The following is a 24,452-nucleotide window of genomic DNA, read 5'->3' as shown; positions in this document are numbered from 1 at the left end:
GCACACAACACCTGCGCAGATGGTGCAGAAAGTTATCACCGACGATAAGCACTGTTCGTCTCTCCATCTCGACCACCCTCACGACACAGTATTGGGACAAAAATAGCACCGTCCCTTCCTGTGAAGCACGCCCTAAAATCCTAATTGCCTACTTCCCACAATTCCATTTCCCTGTCCACCCTGCTCACAATGGCAGGATGTGCACGTGCGCTTTCGCATCTACAGTGAGGGCCACGGCCCAGTAAAGCTCAGACAATACTTCTTGCCTTTCCACTGTCACTTTTTGCAGCACTCCCCCATTGGGTGCTGTCAAATTTTCAAACACGCATGCAGCAATCACATACAAAACCTCTGCATAGCACACTGTCATTTGTATACACGACTCCATATTTACCGTTAAACACTCACAGTACACGTTCCGTTTGATTGCAAAACCCCTCCACCAGAAACCTCTGCTAAAGAATGCACGATTGCAGCATCCACAAAGATCCTAAGACGCACCCAGCACACCTTTGGCCATGCACACAACATTGCAGCCCTTTCCACACCCATCACAACACTATACATCCAAGCAAGCAGCCATGTGGGCACCTAACATTATGCACAAACGTAAGATATGTAGCAGCACTCCTATCCAACTCTCCCACACCATAAAACACCCATTAACGAAAATGTGTCACACTTAGAAGAATCCACAAACATACCACAGCCTGCATCACCCATATGCACTGCCATTCACAAAGTATTGTGTCACTGGCAACCTATGCACAACAGCTTTACAACATTGGGCCTACTTCAATAAATCTGCACACAGCAGAGTAACCAACCACATATAAGATGCTCTTCAACCATACCCACTTCCATACTCATATTACATACGCACTGCACCCTGTGGCCACACTACACAACTTCTTACTGCACCATCTCCTGCCGCACACCAAATACTATAGATTGTTGCAACTATCACCACAACCATGCAATGCACAATAAACGCTTTGCAACTCACTTGTGGTTCTGTAGCATGTTGACAAGGTGCTCCACACCCATTCTCCAAAGATCACCACCCTGTGCTTCATACACTATCAAATCTGCATTGCTCCAGTGGGTTTGCTCCTTGCACACATTCCCTGCACCGTAACGCAACCATGTATGTCAGCATGTCACGAACTACCACTATGCACATAACGCATCACTGGCACCAGCACTCCTAACCAACCTCCACACTGCAATGGACATGCACAGCGTTACATGCAACAGTTACCAAAATGTACATACATGACACTGTCTCCGGCACCCCTACGCCCTTTCATTCACATACTATTGTCATACCCATTTCCACTCAGAAAGTATTGTGTCACTGCCAACTTAACCACAAAATGTTTACAACATTGCCCCTACTGAAAGCACTGTGCACACAGCACACTATCCAAGCACATATAAGCTGCCCTTCAACCGTACTGACAGTATGCAAACACTGCACCCAGTGCCCACACTGTGTGCCTTTTCACTGCAGCATCTCCAACCAAAGCGCACCGCCATGGAGCTATGCAGCAACAAATTGCAAAAGTTACCATCACGTACAAACAAAACACTCTACTGCATCCTTGTGCACCTTCAATCACATACTACGGGCACCCACTTGCATTCACAAAGTATTGTGCCACTGCCAACCAACCCACATTCTGTTTGCAACACTGGCCTATAACGGCTGAAATGTGCTCCACAACCATTCCTTACATGTCACCACCCACTAAATGATGCACATTCAAAAATGGATTACTGCTGTGGGTGTCTTCAAGGCCTAAACTTTTGAGTGCATGGCCGAAGAGAACACACCCACAGCAACGTAATGCCACCATGCATTTCACCATGTTAGCAACTACGACACTCTACATGCACACCACTGCCACCAGCACTCCTACCCAACCGGTACACAGCTATGGCGCTATGCAGCAACAAATTGCAACAGTTAATATAACGCCCATTTGGGCAGCTAACATTATGCACAAACGTAACATACATAGGTAGCGGCTCTTCACCCCAACTCCCCCACACCATAAAACACCCATTCACGAAAACAGGTCGCAATTACCAGAATCCGCAAACATACCACAGACTCCACCACCCTTACCCACAGCCATTCACAAAGTATTGTGTCACTAACCACAACATTTTCACAACATTGAGCCTACTTCAACAAATCTGCACACAGCACTATCACCACAACCATGGAATGCACAATACATGCTTTGCAACTCACTTGTGGTGCTGTAGCACGTCGACAATATGCTACACACCCATTCTCCAAAGATCACCACCCTGTGCCTCATGCACTGTCAAACCTGCATTGCTTCAGTGGGTGCGCTCCTTGCACACATTCTCCGCACCGTAATGCAACCATGCATGTCAGCATGTCACCAACTACCACTATGCACATACGCACCACTGGCACCAGCACTCCTAACCAACCTCCACACCGCAATGGACATGCACAGCGTTTCGTGCAACAGTTACCAAAATGTATAAACATTACACTGTCTCCGGCACCCTTACACCCTTTCATTCACATACTATTGTCTTACCCACTTCCACTCAGAAAGTATTGTGTCACAGCCAATTTAACCACAAAATGTTTACAACATTGTCCATACTGCAAGCATTGTGCACACAGCATTCTATCCAAGCACATATAAGCTGCCCTTCAACCATGCCCTCTACCATACTGATAGTATGCAAACACTGCACCCAGTGCCCACACTGCATGAATTTTCACTACAGCATCTCCAACCACACCACACTGCCATGGAGCTATGCAGCAACAAATTGCCAGTTACCATAATGTACAAACAAAACACTCTCTCCTGCATCCCTGTGCACTTTCAATCACATACTATGGGCATACCCATTTCCATTCACAAAGTATTGTGCCACTGCCAACCTACCCACATTCTGTTTGCAGCACTGGCCTATAACGGCTGAAATGTGCTCCACAAGCATTCCTTAAATGTCACCACCCTCGAACTGATGCACATTACAAAATGCATTACTGCCGTGGGTGTTCTCAAGGCCTAGGCTCTTGAGTGCATGGCCTACGGCCTACGGCCATGCACCCAAAAGTCCAGGCCTTCAACACACCCACAGCAACATAATGCCACCATGCATGTCACCATGTCAGCAACTACGACAATCCACATACACACCACTGCCACCAGCACTCCTACCCAACCGGTAAACCGCCATGGCGCTATGGAGCAACACATTACAACAGTTAAAATAACGCCCATGTGGGCAGCTAACATTATGCACAAACGTAACATACGTAGGTAGCGGCACTTCATCCCAACTCCCCCAAATCATAAAACACCCATTCACGAAAAAAGGTTGCAATTACCAGAATCCACAAACATACCACAGCCTTCACCACCCCTACCCACAGCCAATCACAAAGTATTATGTGACTAACCACATTTTCACAACATTGAGCCTACTTCAACAAATCTGCACACAGCACAGGCCTTGAACACACCCACAGCAACGTAATGTCATCATGTCACCAACTATGACATCCACACACACACACCACTGCCACCAGTACTCCTACCCAACCTGCGCACCGCTGTGCAGCAATGCAGCAACAAATTGCAACAGTTACCATAATATACAAACAAAACACTCTGTCCTGCACCCCTGTGCACTTTCATTCACATACTATGGGCGTACTCACTTCCATTCACAAAGTACTTTATCACTGGCAACCTATTGGTTGCAGTAGGGCAACACTGGCCCTACTGCAACCAATCTGCACACCACACTATGCAAGCACCACCCTCTACCGAATGCAGAGTCAAACATGGGTTCCTGCAATGGGTATGTTGCAGCCCTAAACTCTTGAGTGCATGCCGTACACCCTACGGCCTACGGCCTTCGGCCATGCACCCAATAGTGTAATCCTTCCCCAGACTCACCGCACCTTCATTCACCCATGCATGCCACCATGTGCCCAACTACCGCATTCCATCCGTAGCGCACAGCCACCCACGCTCCCACCCAACCTGTCATGTGCAATTCACTCCCCTTCTGCAATTGACCTGCCACCACTCACCACGAAAAGAGGTTGTCGCAAACAGGTTGCGGCAGAAGCTATGGGGCCGTTCGACAGCTGCCTCCAATCACCACACAAAGTACTCGCCTACATATGTCACATGAACCACTTCTCACTACCCCACCCATTCCTCCCTTATTGCCGCCAACACATTGCCTTCGGTACATTTTCCAGACCCTTTCGCCGCCGCACTGTCCTCCGATACACCATGGCGGCTTTCCCAAAAAATGTTGACGCACACCATGCTTCCCTCCAGCCCTTCAGCCAACCACCAGCCACGTCCAAACTTCTCCAACAGCACGCCGTACCGCGAGCCAATGACACTTCTGTCTGCGCAGCGGACCGAGTTATCACTAATGTTTTGGGACGTGCATTTCAGTTCTTTGCAACAAAAGTACTCGTTGGATTTCCACAAAACACACAAAAGCACGCTTTCTGACCCAAGCCCCCGCTCCTGCCGCAAATTTGGTGAATCTCTGTCCAGCCGTTCGGCCTGTAGCCGTGCTCAAGTTTTTTCCCCATTCAATCTATGGAGAAATTGGATCCCCCCTATAACTTTGCCCCCCCCCCCCCGCACGAAACTTCACCCAACTTGGTGAAGATGTTTCAAAAGATGCCATTTTATTAACTTAGAGGTTTGGATAAACAACACTATCCCTACCCTGACGAGGATTTCCCTACCTAAAATAAAGTAAAGGAAACATTCTAAAGAGGTCACCGAACAGGCTCGGGCCTGGCTGACCTCTTTCCGCTCTGATCCAACTTGGGTCCTTCCTTTCATCCATCTCCCTCTCTACCTGTGGTGTTCCGCAGGGGTTTAATCTGTCACCCTGGCTTTTCAACCAATACCTGGCAACTCTCGCTCATCGCATCGCCACTTTCTGCTCTCATTTTCAGTGGTATGCTGATTACACAACTCATTTCCAGGCTTCCCTCGGCCACCTCCTCTCCTTCTCTCATCTCCGATTGCCTATCTGCCATTCAGGATTGGTGTGCCGCCAACGATCTCTGCCTGAACGCTAGCAAGACGGAGATACTGTTCATCGGCAAACTTTCACCCTCCTTTCCTCTCACTCTCTGGCTGTCCTCCCTTGGCCCTCCTCCTACCCCTACCTGCGAGGCTAAGAACCTCGGGTCTTCTTTGATTCCACACTTTCCTTCTCTGGCAACATCTCTTATGTCTCTAAAAAGTCACACTTCCTACTGCACCTCCTCAGAGGTATTCTGCCTTTCCTCTGCTTTCCCTAGAAGCTCACTGTCTCTCGAGCCCTGGTTTTCTCTGGGCTAGATTACTGCAACAGCCTCTTTCTAAATCTACATGCTTCTACTCTCTGCCCTTTACAACCTATCCAGAACAGGACTGCAAGACTTGTCCTTGGCCTCAAGCCCTGTGATCGTATCTCACCAGCCCTGAAATGTCTCCACTGGCTCCCAGTGGCTGCAAGGATTACATTCAAAATCCTTTGCATTGTCCACAAGGCTTTCTGGGAACTGGGTCCAAAATACCTTCAGCTGCCCCATCGTAAATGCCTTCCCTGGCAAGCTCTTCGCTCCTCCATCTCCTTCAGGGTCAGTCATTTTTTAAAGAAACGAGCTCGGGCTAGATCTTTGTCTTTGCTTGGGCCTCCCTCTGGAACAGCCTCCCTGCCTCTCAGAAACTTGAGAAAAACCATCTCTAGTTCCATAAGCACCTCAAGACCTTCCTCTTTGCTTCTGCCTTCGCCCTTCTCTCCCCTGCTGAGCTGCTCTCTATTGGCAACGTGCACCTGGCCTACCTTCTGATTTCCAGGCCCAGGTACCTGCTCACCGTGACACCCACCCACCCGCACTGCCTTCTGGCAATCCCTTGCACTGGGGCCTGTATCTGTAACCATACAGTCTCCCCCAACCCCCTTTTTCTTTCTGCACTTACCAGACTCATCTTGTCTGTTGCCTTAAACCTAGCACTTGCCACCTGCTGGCTGCACTTCCACTGTTTGTTGCTTGTTACTATTTATTTATTTATTTCTTATCTGTTTTCCTTTGCTCTGCACTTTCCACTGTTCCCCCCCTACATGCACTTCTCCCCTTTTCCTTCTCCCATGCACTTGCACATTCTCAATTTCACTGGGCCTAGTACGATCATTGTTTTGTTCTCCCTTGTTCCACTCCCTTGCCTTGTCACGCCCTAAAACACATGTGTACGAGCACAATATAAATAAAAAAATCAATTCAATTCAATAATAAAAGGTGTCTGTCCCTCACACTTATACATAGAACAATCCAATAAGGTAATGTATGTCAAATCAAAAATGACAAATATAACAGTTAAATCCACAATCTGATAACTGTTTCTCCTTCCAATCTGGGTGAATTCCCCTTCCCCATATTCAAGCAGGATTCTATTCAACAGTTACAAAGAATAAGGATATTGTGCCTTACAATAAAGTTCTAACTCAGTTCTTTTGGTTCCAACTTGACAATAAAAGTTCAAATACAGTTCCAACTTGGACTCAACCAACAGTTCAAAAGTATTCCACAAGATTTTCCTCTTTTCACTTTTGACAAAAGAGCTCGAAGCAACTTCTCTCAGATCAAGAATGCTTTTTGTTTCATTAGAATCAGCAACAATGTATTTGTTAAGATTATTCTGCAACAGTTCACAAAACACTTGTTTCATCACTGTTGGATAATTCTACTGCAGTTCAAACAACACTTGCTTCAGTGTTTGTCAGGAGGATTCTGTAGTAATTCTTACAACCATCTTAGTGGTTCTACCACTTCTTCTTTACGACACTGTCACCACATCACAGTACTTCAGCAACTTCAACCTGGTCTACTCACCTGCCAGGCCTACTATTAAACATTTCTCTGCTCTGGTGTATTCTCCTGCCAGAACAGAACAAAAAGGCTACACAGTCCTCTGACCTGGTGTACTCTCCTTAGTGCCCCTGTTCCCTACATAAATTAAGGACAGTACCCACATCATTCAGATTCTTAAGAATATGCCTTTCAACCCTATCACACAAGTGCTAGTTATTCTAGATTTTGAAAGCCTATATACCAATATCCCACAAAAAGAGGCCCTCAATATCATTGAATATGTACTTAACCAGAAGGAGGAACCAGTTAGGACCCCAGTCGAATTCCTTATGGATCTTACTGAGATTGCTTTAACCAGAATTTTCTTGTTTTTTTTTTAAAAATCATCTGTTTCTCCAGGTGAAGGGGATGAGCATGGGGTCTACATTCGCCCCTAGTATAGTGAATCTCTTCATGGATTCGTTGGAGCATAGCTTTGTCAACAATGTCTGTAACCTGCGCAAGTCTAAAATACTCCTGTGGAAGAGATACATAGACGATGTGGTCATGCTATGGGAAGGATCCAACACAGAACTAGATTTGTTTGTCAATTGGTTAATCATTTGCACCCCATATTTTCACTTCTCTATACAAAGTGACACTATGAGCATCTTGTTCCTTGACCTCATGATTCGGAACGATAATAATCATCTAAAATTGAAGACATACACAAAGGAGACAGATAGAAATACTGGGGCAGTTTCCATCCCGTAAACCTAAAACAATCTCTATCATATGGCCAATTCCTCAGGCACAAAGGGAATTGCATAGACGTTGTGGATTAGAAAAAAGAAGCTGAAAAACGACAAGAGAAACTCTATAAGAGGGGTTATCCTACGAAAATTGTCACCAACACACGCAAGAGAGCAAATTGCTCTCAACGCGACAGACTTCTCACTGGGGATGCTAGAACTAAACAAACTGAAATGATCACTTGTGTGACCACCTTTTATACTCACAGCAATTCGCTGCAGCAGGCAGTGAGAAAGAACTGGCCCATCATAAAAGACAGCATAGCAAAAAAGAGGGTGTTGTTTGCATTCAAACAAGGAAGTAACGTCAGATAGAAATTGGTAAGAACATATACTGAACCTCTAGACATTTCTTTCCTGGAAATGTGGAGCTTGCCAAGAATATGGGGTCATTACCCATGCAGGAGTTGCACTGCATTCAACCCCACTAAGGCTAGCAAATATTTCTTGATTAACAACATTAAGTGAGAACTTAGGTTCCATTCCAATTGTAATTTGAGCCATGTAATATATGCACTGACATCTCCTTGCAAAAAAATGTACATTGGACAGGCGAGTAGAAAGTCTCGACTAGGCTGTCTGAACATAGATCATTCATTAAGACACAGACAACCTTCAGTAGAATAACAGAACCTATTTTCAGAATATGAGCATAGTGTGAATAAACTATGATGGACTATCATCGAGAGACTCACCCTGCCTCGTAGACCGGGCGATCCTGCACCAATGCTTAAACGTAGAGAGGCATATTGGATCCATCTAGCTGCTGCAGTCAGACAAGGCCTCAATGAGAAAGAAGAATAAGAGGCCAGGTAGAACCAGCATGCCTTCTCTTAAGTGGTCCATAGTGAGGATTACATTTGTAGAATTCATCTGTACACAGCCCACATGATGTATATTCAACTACACTAAACAGCCTCACTGTTGACACAACATTTCAAATACACATACCATTGTACTTGTGTACTGTTGCAATGACTTAGACTATGTGCATCTACAGTCATGGTAGCATATATTGCAGAGTAAATATGCACCAATATGTGTAAGACGTGTGCCAGTCTGAGTCTAATATTTCAGTGGGTGTAGCACCATAAAATGTTCTCACTCACCAGGTTCGCAATTTTAATGGCTCATGACATGTAACCATGATCATGTTAGACACAATAACTAGCATGCCAACATTAGCGTTGCCTGTAGTCAGTAACAGGATTCCAGGGTGTGTGTCACCATAAAATGTCCATAGAGATCACGTTTGCGATTTCTATGGCTCGATACATGTAATTATGCTCACGTTAGACATAATTACTATAACGCCAACATTAGCGTTTCTTGCTGTCCATTACAGGATTTCTAACGCATGTCATGAGATCTGATTATGTTAGGGACTATGCATCATTCCCTTTATGAGTACATATGGGAAAAGATTAGCGACCCAATTCCATTTCAACATGTTGCGCTGCGTTGAGGAACTGACCATACGTCAGTATGTGTCGCAGGAACTCCAGGACAACGGTTGCCTGGTCACCATATGGTGCTTCTATCTATCGCATGGCAGAGAAAGCAAGTAATTTAACAGCAATTAGCCTGTACGGGTCTCCTACCGACTGGAAGGACCGCGCTTCTACCGGGGGAGCATTTATTTATCCCCTCACTCACAGGAGACTGGTTAAGCGCCATATGTGCGAGCCGCACTGTGAGCGCTCTGCTAAAGCGGGCAGAGCACTAACATTTGTTTGAGATTAGATTCACCCAGAAAGCTCACAGAGCTTCACTATTCATTCTCTCTTTCACTCTCTTGCCCCCCCTTCTAGTAATCTATACGTGCTATATAATAAAGACGCGGTTCCAGCCCGCAAGTGACGGTAATCCCTATATGACAGAAGTCTGAGCTCCTGCTGCAACCCCCACTAAAACCAGGCAAATCCTTGAAGCAGTTCATACCATCATGGGCCATCATTAGCATTGTACATTGGAATATTTTCCCAGCATACACGTACTTGTGCCTTTTCAGTGTGTTTTATGTGTATTCTGTGGTTACTCTCTCTGAAGTTAGGTTACAGAACATTTGTTAGGAGGTTGGATCGGAGGACCAATATACCTCATACCCATGTCTTGGGCCAAGATAAAATTCAAGGATACGCAAGTGTCTTTCATTTTGCTTTTTACGCCCCGATGTGATAACGACCATTCATAATGGGGTTATTTGCCTGCAGGCCTGTTTAGGTGTTTTCTATTTTCCATTACAATTGCACTTTTTGGCGCCCACACTGCGGTCCGACTGATACCGGTGGAGGAATTACATTAGAGGATATGCTGGTGCACCCTCTTACCTTCGGACTGAGTCCACTGCCTGCTTTCTTCAATGGACCCTGTGTCCCTCGCATACACGTTGGCTCCTTGGCCTCCTTCACTCTTGCAATCATATTGGGTGCCACGGTTTACTTCACATTGGGTTGATTCTATCCCCCCGTTACGTTTGCCCTAAATTTCATCTGGATAATCACCTATTGTTTTATGGAGGGAACATTTCACATTTGTTTGACTATTTGTACGTTTTGGTGTAGTCAAACATCAGTGATAATCGTTGAGATACTTTCTTTGGTCCCTCAGGCTTCTGAACACACATCCAGTTGCCCTGATGAGACGTAGCCAACATCTTGACTGATCCGGTGAGACCAGAGCATAAGATTAACATGATCTACAGCACCGGCCCCTATACGTCGCAACACGTGTCGGCAGTTTAAGAGATACATTTGTGGCTATTCAAGATATATTTGTTTGTATAAAGATATGTTGTGTTGGTCTTGCACTGTATAAAGATGATTTGCTTTTGTTCAAAATTGAAGCCGTTGCTCACATTTCTTTGTCTAAACTAGAGGTGAATGAACTCACGAATGACTGAAGGACAGATTAGGTATCCACCATTTTGTTTACTTGATAATACACACATGCAATCTGGTCTCTTGTAACCACTGTTGTTACTATAGATATATGACAAATGCATATATTTTGTAAACAAGAACATATAAAACAAGAAAGTGCACAACTTAATATATACCGTTTTGGGCATTATTGATTAGTAAATCCATCTGTGAGTTTGAATTTTATGATAAGCGCCCCAAGAATAGCGACTAATGTGAATCTTAGTTGGTCACTTCATTTTCTTTTGGTGCCGGTGAACTCTCCTGCCAGGCCAGAGTGAACTACTACTACTACAAGTACTTCTGTGGTAAAGGTAAGCTACCAACAAATTATACATGTCTCTTGCTTTACAACATCAAAATTAAGAATCTCTTCAGGGAAAACAAGAACCACGCTGGTGCTGTCTGTAAGGCACCTTTGATAGCCCCATGCAATTCGGCTTATGCGCTACACCTAAAGAATTACAGAATACTTTCTACCAGAAGGGCATCCTTCCTGCCACTCTTGTTCCCACTGTCTTTCTTTCAACAAACCACTGTGAACAATCTTCATGTATTACATTTGCCCTTTGTCTTAAGTAATATTGTTCTGCTCTCTCTCTAAATTGCTGGTAGAAAGAAGCTTGCTTAACAACCACCTTCTCTTGGCTTGGGTAATGCGGGTTATGGTTAGCTTTCTTTAATGCCACTACCTTCTGGCTTTGGCAATGATCGTCCTGGTTGACTTGTTCAAATCTTGTCCCCTTTATATTTGTACTTCACTTGATCCTTGTAACAATCACCATAACCTTTCCTTGTGTTCACAATGTTTCTGCTCTGCCCATTTGGCTCCCTAATATCAGATCGGTTTTCAAATGTATGATTGAAGGCTAGCGTTCGCTTACGGAGCGTTTGGGGGTTTCCACGCTTAGGCAAACTCACCGGTCTCTTTGCTCACCTGAGTGCGACACACTGATGCTGCCTCTTCTCCTGTTTCCAGAGCTCCTGCCCACTTCGGTTGTTCTCCAGCGGTCTGTGTGGCTTGGAAAAGGAGCTTACTCTGCCCGTTTGACACTCCGGTGCTTGCCAGCCACCTGGAGCAAACAAGCATTTCAGAGTCCCTCTCTCTGATTAAACAGTCCGTCACAGCACCGCTTCCCACTGTGCTGCCTCTGCATCTCAGAGCTCCTTCTCGGATGACCTTCTCAGGACCCGGCTCTGCATGCAAACCAGTCGTGGTCCCAGCGTCTCCTGCATTCAACAACGGCCACTCACAGCTCTCCCTACTGCTCCGCCTCCAACTGCTTCTACTGGGCCACACCTGAGGGGGTTTTAAATACCTCCCAGTACCTCTCAGGTGTGGGTCATTAACATCAATTAACTGCACACGACAGTTCTGTGCCTCTGTTTCCCTCTTCTTTGTCACTGTACTTTGAGCATTGTGGGACATGAAGTCCACAATGCTCAAATTACTTCTTTTCATGACAATATCATTATTAACTTTATTTCCATCCTTACTTAAATTCCCTAAAGGAGTATTATAGGATATAATTAAGGTGTTTGTTTTACTGAGGAATTAGAGTTTTTCGAATCTCCAAAGTTTATAGTTTCATTCTTACTCCCCTGTAAGTCATAGGAACTTTCATCTCTGAGAATGTTTATGACCTCAAAAGGGGGTTTCTTCTTCCCAAGGCACTTAGGATAGTTCTTATCCACATTGATATAAATTAGTTTGGGAAGTGAACAGCTCGTTCAGACAGCAAGCCATAGCAGATAAATACTGCGTCTCATCGAACAATGTCCTCCTGTTCCCCTGGCCCCCTTCTTTCAGGTGATCCTCTGCAGTATGCCACACCCAGGGTTGGGATCAGAATGGGGCTTCCTTTCCCTGGCCACCTGGGAGGAGACTTTAGTTTTTTTTAAACTCATCACATATGCTTCTGTGTCAATTAAATGTACATCTTTTAGAAAGGTTTATATAAACATTGGGTGTGTTCAGCTATGGAGGAAGATTTCCAGTTGCAGAAGGCAGTGATCGGAATGTATAGATCTTAATGAAAAGGACACCTTTAGCAAATATGGTCATGCATTTTTGAACGGCTAAATATGGTTCATGAGAAATAAATATTATGATGTGCCCAGGACCAATTACAATGTTTAATCAGTTTGAACCTTTATGGTGTTGCTGCCAAAGCGTTTTGTGAAGTGTTTCTGGGTTCCAGAGACGATTTTTTAAGTTTGAAGTACATGCACAGAATGACATAGGACTGTTCATGTGTGGCAGCCGAAAGAGAAGTAGGCCACCAGGCTTCCTGGTCCCGGAAGCTGACTGCTTCCATGTATTTTAATGAGAAAGTGTCTCTCTGCTGCTGGGCAGATTTAGAGTGAAGCCGAGAGGAACACAGGCGAGTAAGCCGGCACCTTCTCAGGCAGACAAGTCCCATGGTGCAGGAAAGAAGGGGCACATGTGTCCAGTATTGACAGAGGAGGGGGTGCATTGCAGCAACTGAGGCTTTTCAGGAATGAAAATCTGTCATTTTTCATTTCATTGACGCATTTCATAGTAACATCCTGTGAGAACCGAGGTGGGGGAGGAGGGTCCCAAAAACTCTTTTCATAATGCGTTTAAAATGTATGCTAAAACACCAAAGGACCTGTAATACATAGCTTAGAATAATACTGACAATACTGAATTTGACATCAGCGATGGCATGGAAAGGAAATACTTTAGTCCTAAAGATGGTGGAAAATATAGCAGGACTATTGAAACTCAGTGAAAATCTATAAGCTGAAGTGACGTCAAGGTTATGGGTCACCCCAGCAACACACTTACAATTCTGCAAGTTGTGGAAGCTCCACCACCTTAACTCTGAGCCCCCATTCCACAGCTCATGAGCACACTGATGACATCACAGATGACATCAATGGGAACCATCGCAGACTGATGACATCACAGATTACAGGACAGCCTATATCATGGGAAACATCAGAATAAAAACGTTCTCTTGGTCTATTTCAAGATATACAACAAACATTGGATAGACCTGCGTCCATACAATGGATTGCATGGCCACAGTGTATGTGTGAAATGTAATGTCGCTGTGGACCCGGTATAGGATTAAAGTGGCCCAGTGTCTACTCTGCATGGCCTGACCCAGCGGCAACTCCGGATTGCCCGGCTGGGCCATGGCTGCAGGCTCATGTACCCGATATGGGGGTTGAGTGGCTACAGGGCCATATGTCACTTTGGGTGGCTCGGCTGGGCCACGGGGCAATTTAGAAACAGGCCATGGCAGGCATCAGCATGCTCTAGTTTCCGGTGATGATATTGATGATGTAATGAGTGATGCCATAAGTGAAGTCATCTGTGGCTCAGGGGATGCCGGGGCGTGGAGTTAAGGTGGCTTAGTTGCCAAGACTTGTCGAATTTCAAGGGATCTGTTGCGCTAACCCTCACCTTAACGTCACTCCAACTAAAATTTTGAAATGAACATTAACGTAGAATAAGCTGTTTCAGCTAAATCACACACGCCACAACTCCATCCAGTGGACATCACTGGAAGTTCACCTCCAGTTCAGAGGTCACATTCCACCCACTGCCACTCAAAACACCACACACTACACATGCTTTTATACACACTCCCCACAAAAAAAAAACTCTGAAATAAAACAGTTTAAAAAATGTTTTACAAAATGGTTAAGGTTCATCTAACAAAAAGCTAAGTTTACAAAATAGCAGAAATAACAACGCTAAGATAAGAACAAACAATCTATAGCAGCACAAATTCAACCGTAAACCTCATTTCAAATAGTAGGCAGGTTACATGAATATCATTCTAACAGGTGAATGTGTGGTGGAATAGAGCGAGTGTGCGTGTGTGATGGGTGAATGTGTGGTGGTATAGAGTGAGTGTGTGTGTGTGTGTGTGTGTGTGTGTGTGATGGGTGAATGTGTGGTGATATAGAGCGAGTATGCGATGGGTGAATGTGTGGTCGTATAGAGCGAGTGTGCGTGTGTGACGGGTGAATGTGTGGTGGTATATAGTGAGTATGCGATGGGTGAATGTGTGGTGGTATAGAGCGAGTGTGCGTGTGTGACGGGTGAATGCGTGGTGGTATAGAGCGAGTGTGTGTGACGGGTGAATGTGTGGTGGTATAGAGTGAGTATGCGATGGGTGAATGTGTGGTGGTATAGAGCGAGTGTGCGTGTGTGACGGGTGAATGCGTGGTGATATAGAGTGAGTGTGCGTGTGTGATGGGTGAATGTGTGGTGGTATAGAGTGTGTGTGCGTGTGTGATGGGTGAATGTGTGGTGGTATAGAGTGAGTGTGCGTGTGTGATGGGTGAATGTGTGGTGGTATAGAGTGAGTGTGTGTGTGTTTGTGACGGGTGAATGCGTGGTGGTATAGAGCGAGTGTGCGTGTGTGATGGGTGAATGTGTGGTGGTATAGAGAGTGTGTGTGTGTGTGTGTGTGACGGGTGAATGCGTGGTGGTATAGAGCGAGTGTGCGTGTGTGACGGGTGAATGTGTGGTGGTATAGAGTGAGTGTGTGTGTGTGACGGGTGAATGTGTGGTGGTATAGAGTGAGTATGCGATGGGTGAATGTGTGGTGGTATAGAGTGAGTGTGCGTGTCTGATGGGTGAATGTGTGGTGGTATGGAGTGAGTGTGCGTGTGTGACGGGTGAATGTGTGGTGGTATAGAGTGAGTGTGTGTGTGTGTGACGGGTGAATGCGTGGTGGTATAGAGCGAGTGTGCGTGTGTGACGGGTGAATGTGTGGTGGTATAGAGTGAGTGTGTGTGTATGACGGGTGAATGTGTGGTGGTATAGAGTGAGTGTGCGTGTCTGATGGGTGAATGTGTGGTGGTATAGAGTGAGTGTGCGTGTCTGATGGGTGAATGTGTGGTGGTATAGAGTGAGTGTGCGTGTGAGACAGGTGAATGTGTGGTGGTATAGAGTGAGTGTGTGTGTGTGTGTGACGGGTGAATGCATGGTGGTATAGAGCGAGTGTGTGTGTGACGGGTGAATGCGTGGTGGTATAGAGCAAGTGTGCGTGTGTGTGACGGGTGAATGCGTGGTGGTATAGAGCGAGTGTGTGTGTGACGGGTGAATGCGTGGTGGTATAGAGCGAGTGTGCGTGTGTGTGACGGGTGAATGCGTGGTGGTATAGAGCGAGTGTGTGTGTGTGACGGGTGAATGCGTGGTGGTATAGAGCGAGTGTGCGTGTGTGTGACGGGTGAATGCGTGGTGGTATAGAGCGAGTGTGTGTGTGTGACGGGTGAATGCGTGGTGGTATAGAGCGAGTGTGCGAGTGTGTGACGGGTGAATGCGTGGTGGTATAGAGCGAGTGTGTGTGTGTGTGTGTGTGTGACGGGTGAATGCGTGGTGGTATAGAGCGAGTGTGCGTGTGTGTGACGGGTGAATGTGTGGTGATATAGAGCGAGTGTGTGTGTGTGACGGGTGAATGTGTGGAGGAATAGAGCGAGTGTGCGTGTGTGTGACGGGTGAATGCGTGGTGGTATAGAGCGAGTGTGTGTGTGTGTGTGTGTGAGACGGGTGAATGCGTGGTGGTATAGAGCGAGTGTGCGTGTGTGCATTAATGTTGTTAGGTCTATGGTTTCTAAACTTAACTTTGTGTTAGAGTAACCAGAGGTGATGGAATCTTAGAATACAGGGTTTATTGATCTTGTGTGTATACTACAAGTGTTAAAACCTTCCAAATGCAGAGGCTGCTGCGTTTATTGTGGGTCGTCGTTCAGAATCCGTTGAAGGTAAGATGGTACAGTGCTGAACAAGCCCAGAATGTTCGTGTAGAAACGTGATCACAAGTACAAAATGGTTCTCTCCGGTTTCCACAAGGAAGCCCTGTGCTCACATTTATGCAAGTGATCCATGCACTCACAGTTCTACAAAGGGTTTGTGGGAGACAGCTCTGCCGTGATCCATTGGCTCACATCTCTAGAAGGGATCGGTGCTTTATGGCAACAGTCACATCTCTCTAAGTGATCACATACTTCCCAAAAATGGATCTGTGTGCTCATATGCTCAAAGGATCTCTGAAAGGGATCCATATGCTCACACTTCTACAAGGTGTGTGTGTGTGTGTGTGTGTGTGGTAAACATCTCCACATGGAGTTGGTGGCAGTCAACTCTACAGGGATCTATTTGCTCACATGTTTGTAGGGAATCTGTGTGCTCACATCATTAAAAGGAATCTGTGCTCTACACGAGATCAGCGGGAGATACACCTCTATAAGTGACCGGTGTGTTTGCATCCCAACACGGGATCGGTGTGCTCATATACTCACAAAGGATCTTTGCCGTAACATCGCTGCCAGAGATCAATTTGCTTACATCCCTGCAAGAAATCAGTGCTGGACGGAAACCGAATGGGCAAAACCATAACAACTGGCCAGAGACAAGTAGCACACTCAGCACCACATGGAATTCTCATGTGTGTAACCAGCCGCTTCAAATGATATACAGAGCACCCCAAGTTCTGGTTCCAGCTCTAGGGCAGTACAGAACTATTCTATGTTGCCGCCTACAGTGCCACCAGGTGGGCAAGCCAGGTTGCCCTACAAGCAGAACATTCCGGCCCACCGAGGTTCAACTGCCAGTGAAATGTGCTGGTTCAAAATAATTTCACCTGGGTCAGAAGAAACACATGGAACTGGTTGGCCTTTTCAGAGTACACAAATATAATAAGAAAAGTGTTATCCTGAGGCTAGTCCAAGAAAACCCTCGTTGAGAAAAGAGGTGTTTAGAAAATGATTTAGAACACCTGCAGCGAGACACTCATTTCTTTCTCCTCCTTCTGTTTTCGGGGGTCTCTTCAGGTCCAGGTCATCTTCTACTTTTATGATGAATAACTCCCCTCGATCACTGATCCTGTCACCTGTCAAATAAAGACAAAATTACAGTTATCCACTCACAGGACATACATCCCTGTCTGCTTTTAGAGGCCCCTGCTCCATTTGAGGCCCTTCTGGCCCACCCTTCCCTTGCTCCCACTCTGCCTAAATATCTACAAAGATGTGTGTGGTGAGGAACATTACAGAGGACCTCATCCTCACTGGGAGAACATGAAGTTGCCTCCTCCTCACGGCCGTGCCCAATACACAGGACCACCACCTGTGTATGTAAAAGCGTTTCAAGACATGAACAAATGAAAGGGACCCACGAATGAAACGCCAAAGAGAAACAAAATGGGGAAATAAAACAGTATCACTTTCAATTTCCTGCTGACCCAACTGCCACTCACTGTGCATCTCCCATGACTGTCCCCATGCACCCTTCCACCCCAGCTATCACTAACTGTGCATATCACATGACTGTCCCATTCACCCTTCCACCCCAGCGGTCACTCACTGTGCATCTTCCATGACTGTCCCCATGCACCCTTCCACCCCAGCTATCACTAACTGTGCATATCACATGACTGTCCCATTCACCCTTCCACCCCAGCGGTCACTCACTGTGCATCTCCCATGACTGTCTCTAGGCATGCTTCTACACCGGCTGTCACTCATCCCTCTACCCCGGCTGCCACTCACTGTGCACCTCCCATGACTGTCCCCATGCACCCTTCCACCCCAGCTATCACTAACTGTGCATATCACATGACTGTCCCATTCACCCTTCCACCCCAGCGGTCACTCACTGTGCATCTCCCATGACTGTCTCTAGGCATGCTTCTACACCGGCTGTCACTCATCCCTCTACCCCGGCTGCCACTCACTGTGCACCTCCCATGACTGTCTCTAGGCATGCTTCTACACCGGCTGCCACTCACTGTGCACCTCCCATGACTGTCCCCATGCATCCTTCTATCCGCGGCAGTCACTCACTGCACATCTCCCATGACTGTCCCCATGCACCCTTCCACCCCAGCTATCACTAACTGTGCATATCACATGACTGTCCCATTCACCCTTCCACCCCAGCGGTCACTCACTGTGCATCTCCCATGACTGTCTCTAGGCATGCTTCTACACCGGCTGTCACTCATCCCTCTACCCCGGCTGCCACTCACTGTGCACCTCCCATGACTGTCTCTAGGCATGCTTCTACACCGGCTGCCACTCACTGTGCACCTCCCATGACTGTCCCCATGCATCCTTCTATCCGCGGCAGTCACTCACTGCACATCTCCCATGACTGTCCCCATGCACCCTTCCACCCCAGCTATCACTAACTGTGCATATCACATGACTGTCCCATTCACCCTTCCACCCCAGCGGTCACTCACTGTGCATCTCCCATGACTGTCTCTAGGCATGCTTCTACACCGGCTGTCACTCATCCCTCTACCCCGGCTGCCACTCACTGTGCACCTCCCATGACTGTCTCTAGGCATGCTTCTACACCGGCTGCCACTCACTGTGCACCTCCCATGACTGTCCCCATGCATCCTTCTATCCACGGCAGTCACTCACTGCACATCTCCCATGACTGTCCCCATGCACCCTTCCACCCCAGCTATCACTAACTGTGCATATCACATGACTGTCCCATTCACCCTTCCACCCCAGCGGTCACTCACTGTGCATCTCCCATGACTGTCTCTAGGCATGCTTCTACACCGGCTGTCACTCATCCCTCTACCCCGGCTGCCACTCACTGTGCACCTCCCATGACTGTCTCTAGGCATGCTTCTACACCGGCTGTCACTCATCCCTCTCCCCCGGCTGCCACTCACTGTGCACCTCCCATGACCGTCTCTAGGCATGCTTCTACACCGGCTGTCACTCATCCCTCTACCCCGGCTGCCACTCACTGTGCACCTCCCATGACTGTCCCCATGCATCCTTCTATCCGCGGCAGTCACTCACTGCACATCTCCCATGACTGTCCCCATGCAGCCTTCCACCCCAGCTATCACTAACTGTGCATATCACATGACTGTCCCATTCACCCTTCCACCCCAGCGGTCACTCACTGTGCATCTTCCATGACTGCCCCAATGTATCCTTCTGCCCCCGGCTGCCACTCACTGTGCACCTCCCATGACTGTCCCCATGCATCCTTCTATCCGCGGCAGTCACTCACTGCACATCTCCCATGACTGTCCCCATGCATCCTTCTATCCGCGGCTGCCACTCACCGTGCACCTCCCATGACTGTCCCCATGCATCCTTCTATCCCGGTTGTCACTCACTGCGCATCTCCCATGACTGTCCCCGTGCATCCTTCTATCCCTGGCTGTCACTCACTGTGCATCTCCCATGACTGTCTCCATGGGGCCTTCTACCCCCGGCGGTCACTCACTGTGCATCTCCCATGACTGTCCCCATGCATCCTTCCAAGCTAGCTGTCACTCACTGCGCATCTCCCATGACTGCCCACATGCATCCTTCCACCCGAGCTGTCACTCACTGTGCATCTCCCATGACTGTCCCCATGCATCCTTCCACCCCAGCTGTCACTCACTGTGCACCTCCCATGACTGCCCCAATGTATCCTTCTATCCGCGGCAGTCACTCACTGCACATCTCCCATGACTGTCCCCATGCATCATTTTACCCCCGGCTGTCACTCAATGCGCAGCTCCCATGACTGTCCCCATGCATCCTTCTATCCGCGGCTGCCACTCACCGTGCACCTCCCATGACTGTCCCCATGCATCCTTCTATCCCAGCTGCCACTCACTGCACTTCTCCCATGACTGTCCCCAGGTACCCTTCCACCCCAGCTATCACTAACTGTGCATATCACATGACTGTCCCATTCACCCTTCCACCCCAGCGGTCACTCACTGTGCATCTTCCATGACTGTCTCTAGGCATGCTTCTACACCGGCTGTCACCCACTGCGCATCTCCCATGACTGTCCCCGTGCATCCTTCTATCCCTGGCTGTCACTCACTGTGCATCTCCCATGACTGTCCCCATGGGGCCTTCTACCCAAGGCGGTCACTCACTGTGCATCTCCCATGACTGTCCCCATGCATCTTTCCACCCCGGCTGTCGCTAACTGTGCATCTCCCATGACTATCCCGGTTGCATCCTTCTGAGCTAGCTGTCACTCACTGCACATCTCCCATGACTGCCCACATGCATCCTTCCACCCCAGCTGTCACTCACTGTGCACCTCCCATGACTGTCCCCATGCATCCTTCCACCCCAGCTGTCACTCACTGTGCACCTCCCATGACTGCCCCAATGTATCCTTCTACCCCAGCTGCCACTCACTGCGCATCTCCCATGACTGTCCTCATGCATCCTTCTACCCTGGCTGTCACTCACTGTGCATCTCCCATGACTGTCCCCATGCATCCTTCTATCCGCGGCTGTCCCTCACTGCACATCTCCCATGACTGTCCCCAGGCATCCTTCTACACTGGCTGTCACTCACTGTGCATCTCCCATGACTGTCCCCATGCATCCTTCTATTCCCGGCTGTCACTCACTGCGCATCTCCCAGGACTGTCCCCATGCATCCTTCCACCAGGCTGTCACTCACTGTGCATCTCACATGACTGCCCCAATGTATCCTTCTACCCCTGGCTGTCACTCACTAAGCATCTCCCATGACTGTCCTATTGGCATTCTTCAACACCAGCTGTCACTCACTGTGCGTCTCCCATGACTGTCCCCATGTATCCTTCTACCCCGGCTGCCACTCACTGCGCATCTCCCATGACTGCCCACATGCATTCTTCTAACCCGGCTATCACTAAATCACTAACTGTGCCTCTCCCATGACTGTCCCCATGCATCCTTCTACCCCAGCTGTCACTAACTGTGCATCTCCCATGACTGTCCCCATGCACCCTTCCACCCCAGCTATCACTAAATGTGCATCTCACATGAGTGTCCCATTCACCCTTCCACCCCAGCTGTCATTAAGTGTGCATCGTCCATGACTGTCCCAATGTATCCTTCTACCCCAGGCTGTCACTCACTGTGCATCTCCCATGACTGTCCCCCATGCATCCTTCTACCCCGGCTGTCACTAACTTTGCATATCACATGACTGTCCCATTCACCCTTCCACCCCAGCGGTCACTCACTGTGCATTTTCCATGACTGCCCCAATGTATCCTTCTACCCCGGCTGCCACTCACTGCACATCTCCCATGACTGCCCACATGCATCCTTCTACCCCGGCTGTCACTAACTGTGAATCTCCCATGACTGTCCCCATGCACCCTTCCACCCCAGCTATCGCTAACTGTGCATATCACATGACTGTCCCATTCACCCTTCCACCCAAGCGGTCACTCACTGTGCTTCTTCCATGACTGCCCCAATGTATCCTTCTACCCCTGGCTGTCACTCACTGCGCATATCACATGACTGTCCTACTGGCATTCTTCTACCCCAGCTGTCACTCCCTGTGCATCTCCCATGACTGTCCCCATGCATCCTTCTACCCCGGCTGCCACTCACTGCACATCTCCCATGACTGCCCACATGCATCCTTCTACCCCGGCTGTCACTAACTGTGAATCTCCCATGACTGTCCCCATGCATCCTTCTACCCCAGCTGTCACTAACTGTGCATCTCCCATGACTGTCCCTATGCACCCTTCCACCCCAGCTATCACTAACTGTGCATATCACATGACTGTCCCATTCACCCTTCCACCCCAGCGGTCACTCACTGTGCATCTTCCATGACTGCCCCAATGTATCCTTCTACCCCTGGCTGTCACTCACTGTGCATCTCCCATGACTGTCCCCCATGCATCCTTCTACCCCAGCTGTCACCAAGTGTGCATCTTCCATGACTGCCCCAATGTATCCTTCTACCCCTGGCTGTCACTCACTGTGCATCTCCCATGACTGTCCCCATGCATCCTTCTACCCCGGCTGCCACTCACTGTGCATCTCCCATGACTGTCCCTATGCATCCTTCTACCCGGCTGTCACTCACTGCGCATCTCCCATGACTTTCCTCATGCATCCTTCTACCCTGGCTGTCACTCACTGTGCATCTCCCATGACTGTCCCCATGCACCCTTCCACCCCAGCTATCACTCACTGCGCATCTCCCATGACTGTCCCGATGCATCCTTCCACCCCGGCTGTCACTCACTGTGCATCTCACATGACTGCCCCAATGTATCCTTCTACCCCTGGCTGTCACTCACTGCGCATCTCCCATGACTGTCCTACTGGCATTCTTCTACCCCAGCTGTCACTCCCTGTGCATCTCCCATGACTGTCCCCATGCATCCTTCTGCCCCGACTGCCACTCACTGCGCATCTCCAATGACTGCCCACATGCATCCTTCTACCCCAGCTGTCACTAACTGTGAATCTCCCATGACTGTCCCCATGCATCCTTCTACCCCAGCTGTCACTAACTGTGCATCTCCCATGACTGTCCCCATGCACCCTTCCACCCCAGCTATCACTAACTGTGCATCTCACATGAGTGTCCCATTCACCCTTCCACCCGAGCTGTCACTCACTGAGCGTCTTCCATGACTGCTCCAATGTATCCTTCTACCCCTGGCTGTCACTCACTGTGCATCTCCCATGACTGTCCCCCATGCATCCTTCGACCCCAGCTGTCATTAAGTATGCATCTTCCATGACTGCCCCAATGTATCCTTCTACCCCAGGCTGTCACTCACTGGGCATCTCCCATGACTGTCCCCATGCATCCTTCCACCCCGGCTGTCACTCACTGTGCATCTCACATGACTGCCCCAATGTATCCTTCTACCCCTGGCTGTCACTCACTGCGCATCTCCCATGACTGTCCTACTGGCATTCTTCTACCCCAGCTGTCACTCCCTGTGCATCTCCCATGGCTGTCCCCATGCATCCTTCTACCCCGGCTGCCACTCACTGGCATCTCCCATGACTGTCCCCATGCATCCTTCTACCCCGGCTGTCACTAACTGTGAATCTCCCATGACTGTCCCCATGCATCCTTCTACCCCAGCTATCACTAACTGTGCATATCACATGACTGTCCCCATGCACCCTTCCACCCCAGCTATCACTAACTGTGCATATCACATGACTGTCCCATTCACCCTTCCACCCCAGCGGTCACTCACTGCACATCTCCCATGACTGCCCACATGCATCCTTCTACCCCGGCTGTCACTAACTGTGCATCTCCCATGACTGTCCCCATGCACCCTTCCACCCCAGCTATCACTAACTGTGCATATCACATGACTGTCCCATTCACCCTTCCACCCCAGCGGTCACTCACTGTGCATCTTCCATGACTGCCCCAATGTATCCTTCTACCCCTGGCTGTCACTCACTGTGCATCTCCCATGACTGTCCCCCATGCATCCTTCTACCCCAGCTGTCACCAAGTGTGCATCTTCCATGACTGCCCCAATGTATCCTTCTACCCCTGGCTGTCACTCACTGTGCATCTCCCATGACTGTCCCCATGCATCCTTCTACCCCGGCTGCCACTCACTGTGCATCTCCCATGACTGTCCCCATGCATCCTTCTACCCGGCTGTCACTCACTGCGCATCTCCCATGACTTTCCCCATGCATCCTTCTACCCTGGCTGTCACTCACTGTGCATCTCCCATGACTGTCCCCATGCATCTTTCTACCCCCAGCTGTCACTCACTGCGCATCTCCCATGACTGTCCCCATGCATCCTTCCACCCCGGCTGTCACTCACTGTGCATCTCACATGACTGCCCCAATGTATCCTTCTACCCCTGGCTGTCACTCACTAAGCATCTCCCATGACTGTCCTACTGGCATTCTTCAACACCAGCTGTCACTCACTGTGCGTCTCCCATGACTGTCCCCATGTATCCTTCTACCCCGGCTGTCACTCACTGCGCATCTCCCATGACTGTCCCCATGCATCCTTCTACCCCGGCTGCCACTCACTGTGCATCTCCCATGACTGTCCCC

At 48.5% G+C, this 24,452-nt stretch overlaps 1 protein-coding gene across 5 annotated transcripts in view; it reads right to left on the bottom strand.

Annotated features, from left to right (window-relative positions):
• The window catches only part of LOC138489462 (zinc finger protein 154-like), a 122,718-nt gene that overhangs the window by 52,665 nt on the left and 45,601 nt on the right, over positions 1-24,452 (bottom strand). For all 5 annotated transcript variants that reach the window (XM_069617188.1, XM_069617186.1, XM_069617187.1 and 2 more), the window contains one exon: positions 17,381-17,494. In XM_069617188.1, the coding sequence (XP_069473289.1) occupies positions 17,381-17,494 (114 nt within the window). The remainder of the gene's footprint in view (positions 1-17,380; positions 17,495-24,452) is intronic.

The sequence above is a fragment of the Ambystoma mexicanum genome, chromosome 9, assembly GCF_040938575.1.
Source record: "Ambystoma mexicanum isolate Mex_15411 chromosome 9, UKY_AmexF1_1, whole genome shotgun sequence".
NCBI lineage: Eukaryota > Metazoa > Chordata > Amphibia > Caudata > Ambystomatidae > Ambystoma > Ambystoma mexicanum.
Note: the sequence above shows the minus strand (reverse complement) of the source record. Positions and strands in the feature narration are given on the sequence as shown.